The 4391-nt window shown below is 43.1% G+C and overlaps 1 protein-coding gene across 1 annotated transcript in view; it reads left to right on the plus strand.

The window, feature by feature from the left end:
- The window catches only part of Nfu1 (NFU1 iron-sulfur cluster scaffold), a 36175-nt gene that overhangs the window by 1643 nt on the left and 30141 nt on the right, over positions 1–4391 (plus strand). Inside the window, exon 2 of the mRNA XM_021164105.1 lies at positions 1510–1610. Coding sequence (XP_021019764.1) covers positions 1510–1610 — 101 coding nt within the window. The remainder of the gene's footprint in view (positions 1–1509; positions 1611–4391) is intronic.

Raw genomic sequence — 4391 nt, forward strand, 5'->3', positions numbered from 1 at the left:
AAAAAAAAAAAGGAACTCAAGTTAAGTCTCTTCAGATAATTTCCCTTCCTAGCAGGAGTTACTTTCAGAGCTCCATTCCTTTTTAATTGGATGAAGGTTTGAGAATAGCCAGTCAGTGAAGTGGAGGTCCGACGCCAGGCTAATGNTCCCTCCCCAGCAAGCATATAGAATGTTGGCTGCTCTTGGCAATCGTGTGTGTTCTATTAGACTTTAGACTTTGAATTGTTGGAATGAAGCAGGTGTCCTTGATCCTAACTATTTCAGTGGAGTTTCTGACTTTAAATTTTGGGACATTTGTACTTAATGAGATACCATGGGGATAGAAACACAGAACTCATGTCTTCATGTGCACCTTACCCATCACGGAAATTGCATGCATTGGTTTTAGTGAACTTTGGAAGGCAGGCCCCTTACGTGGGACCAAGTATGAGATGGGTTGAAGCTTAGAACATTTCAGGTTTTTGCTCAGAGATGCTCATTTTTTACCTCCCCCCCCTTCCTAAAAGGGATTTGCAAATTCTAGGCAAGCACTGTCCCATGAGCTGCACTCCCAGCCTTTCCCAGGACACANGGGGCTACTTCTCTCCAGGTGACTGCTGTGAGACAGACAAGGGAACACTTTTCGTTGGATATGTNGGGTTTTTTCTTAGCTATTTTCAGCCATGTGACTATGCTACCTAGTTTTTTAAACCTTTAAAAGGAAAAGTAAGCCAGTGGTGGTGGCACATGTCTTTGGTACCAGCACTAGGCAGGCAGAGGCAGGCAGGTCTCTTGAGTTATCAAACCAGCCTGGTCAACAAGAGAGTTCCAGGAAAGCCAACGCTACACAGAGAAACCCTGACTCAAAAAAACAAAAAGAAAAAAGGAGGGAGGGAGGGAGTACAAAGCCATCGTGTGGCTGAGGGTTTGGGGCTGCAGATTTCAATTCCTTTGTCAGTACATTTCAGATTCTGATACCCGGATGTTAGTGTGTACTTCCAGTTACCAACAAAATGGGTTTCCATGTGGTTTAACCAGTGTTCTTTTATACATATCANTGTTTTGCCTGAGTGTATGTATGCGTGCTACATGCATGCGTGCCACATGCATGCCTGATGCCCTTGAAACTGGAGTTGCAGACGATTATGAGNTACCATGAAGGTGCTGGGAGCCAAACCCAGACCCTCTACAAGAGCAGCAAGTACACTTAACTGTTGCCCCAACTCCCCNGGCCCTTTTCCTCTGTTTTTAATTGTATCATTTGCTGAAGTAGAAATAATGTTGCAGATAGAAAATGGAAAGTTAACTCCCTAATTATTTTTATTACTGGTTATGTTTGAATCTTAGCTGTTTGATATACACAAGAGGAGTATAAATTGTCACTAAGAGCTCATCCTGCTTGCTGAGTGTGGNACTCATGTCTAATTCCACAGACGTTCATGAGGCCNTCTGGGTTACAGAGTGAGGCCTGTTTCAAAACAACAAAGCAGTTTAGATTCCTGACCTTGTCACTCTTTGTTTTAAATGTAGGTTCTGTCATGTAGCGACTCCACACACCTTTAAGAAACGACCTCTGCACCAATATGTACGGAGACCACTTTTCCCGCCGCGCACACCCTTGTGTAACACAGGTACAGTGCTAGAGATAATGGTCATAAAATACAACATTTTAAAGTTTTCCTTAAAAAATTAAAATGTATTTGCGTGTGTGTGAGTGGGCCATACTGTGTGTGTGGCGGTCAGAGGACAGCTTGCGTAAGCCAGATATCTCCTTCTACCTTGTGGGTTCTGGGGAATTGAGCTCAGGCCTTTGCCTTGGTAGTGAACACTTTTACCCCTTGAGCCCTTTCAACAGCCCAAGAATTTGTCAATTTTCTATTCAGAGGCCTAGAAAAAGGATCCAGTGATTTCCTGTCCATCCCCACCCCTCCCTCTGGTAAACCAGACTTTACTGTTAGTAGTCCGAGNGCATTAGCTGTAAACTTGTGAAATCTCAATGTCTTGTAGACATTTTTAGACCATGAGTTGCTCAATAAAATGATGTCTAGAATGAAATATAGTAAGAAAGAAGTTACAAGTGGGTTTGTGTTTGAGAGAATCGTGTGTATTTTAAGGTATTGCTTTCTCTGTTTCTATAGGAATATCTGTACAGCCGTGAATTCCTGCCTTTAAGCAAACCTTCTAGTATCTGATCTTGAATGTAATTTGAAATGTGGTCCTTGCAGCATTGGGGAAGCTTGGAGAAGCGTGGGTGTGCGTGGCTTGATGTGGTCACGGATTAACCCTTTCTTCCTGCTGCCCCGTGCGCCTTCCTGTGGCCATGGTCTGGGGTGAGATGGAGGGTGGCTGGGGCATGACTTGACTCCGGAAGAAGTCTTATCTCTTCTGCAGGCTGGAGGTGAGGAATGTTTCCTCNGGCCCTTTTCCTCTGTTTTTAATTGTATCATTTGCTGAAGTAGAAATAATGTTGCAGATAGAAAATGGAAAGTTAACTCCCTAATTATTTTTATTACTGGTTATGTTTGAATCTTAGCTGTTTGATATACACAAGAGGAGTATAAATTGTCACTAAGAGCTCATCCTGCTTGCTGAGTGTGGNACTCATGTCTAATTCCACAGACGTTCATGAGGCCNTCTGGGTTACAGAGTGAGGCCTGTTTCAAAACAACAAAGCAGTTTAGATTCCTGACCTTGTCACTCTTTGTTTTAAATGTAGGTTCTGTCATGTAGCGACTCCACACACCTTTAAGAAACGACCTCTGCACCAATATGTACGGAGACCACTTTTCCCGCCGCGCACACCCTTGTGTAACACAGGTACAGTGCTAGAGATAATGGTCATAAAATACAACATTTTAAAGTTTTCCTTAAAAAATTAAAATGTATTTGCGTGTGTGTGAGTGGGCCATACTGTGTGTGTGGCGGTCAGAGGACAGCTTGCGTAAGCCAGATATCTCCTTCTACCTTGTGGGTTCTGGGGAATTGAGCTCAGGCCTTTGCCTTGGTAGTGAACACTTTTACCCCTTGAGCCCTTTCAACAGCCCAAGAATTTGTCAATTTTCTATTCAGAGGCCTAGAAAAAGGATCCAGTGATTTCCTGTCCATCCCCACCCCTCCCTCTGGTAAACCAGACTTTACTGTTAGTAGTCCGAGNGCATTAGCTGTAAACTTGTGAAATCTCAATGTCTTGTAGACATTTTTAGACCATGAGTTGCTCAATAAAATGATGTCTAGAATGAAATATAGTAAGAAAGAAGTTACAAGTGGGTTTGTGTTTGAGAGAATCGTGTGTATTTTAAGGTATTGCTTTCTCTGTTTCTATAGGAATATCTGTACAGCCGTGAATTCCTGCCTTTAAGCAAACCTTCTAGTATCTGATCTTGAATGTAATTTGAAATGTGGTCCTTGCAGCATTGGGGAAGCTTGGAGAAGCGTGGGTGTGCGTGGCTTGATGTGGTCACGGATTAACCCTTTCTTCCTGCTGCCCCGTGCGCCTTCCTGTGGCCATGGTCTGGGGTGAGATGGAGGGTGGCTGGGGCATGACTTGACTCCGGAAGAAGTCTTATCTCTTCTGCAGGCTGGAGGTGAGGAATGTTTCCTCNGATCACGANATGCCTTAGATGTGAATACTGAGAACTCAGGTCGGCCCACTTTACCTGGTTGACTTTTGTGGGACCGCACTTTGTGGTGTTGTAGCCTTTTCTAGTTGGACCCCCACCGACTTGAGTCTTTGACAGTGGCTTTCAGTTCTTGTCTGTGTTGTGCAAGAGCTGGTGCCTGCCTACTTAGGGACCTGTGTAGTATCACTCCCAAAGGGGAGACACTTCACTTTGTCCTGTCCTGCCCTAACTCAGGACACTTTCAGAAGTGTCTGGATGTTAGCACTAGGAGTTGATTGATTGATTGAGTGTTTACTTTCAAGACTGTACTTTAATAACAATATTTCTCCCTCCCCTTTCTTCTCTATAAACCCTCCATATACTTCTCCCCGCTCTCCTTCAAATTCACAGCCCCTTTTTCAACAGGTGTTATAGTATGAATATGTGTATTTGCATATACATGTATATTCCTAAATATAACCTGTTAAGTTCAAATAATGTTACTTGTATGTGGAGTTGTTTTTAAAATACCTAATTAAACTGAATTTAGAATATAATTGGAATGATTTGTTTGAATATCTATTGAGAGTAGTCTTTGAGGCAGCTTATTTATATTACGAGAGAAAAGCTGTGTGGAGATACCACAGTTTTCTGAATTTTTCTCCCCCAGGGTAAATAGACCGTGTTGTTTGTTTTGTTGTTGTTTTGTTTTGTTTTGTTTTGTTTTTAGAGGCCCTTGCTAACTGCCCCAGGCTGGCCTGGAGCCTGCTGCACACTGCAGAGACTATGTGAACACAGGCTCCTCCTCTTCAG

The sequence above is a fragment of the Mus caroli genome, chromosome 6, assembly GCF_900094665.2.
Source record: "Mus caroli chromosome 6, CAROLI_EIJ_v1.1, whole genome shotgun sequence".
Taxonomy (NCBI): Eukaryota; Metazoa; Chordata; class Mammalia; order Rodentia; family Muridae; genus Mus; species Mus caroli.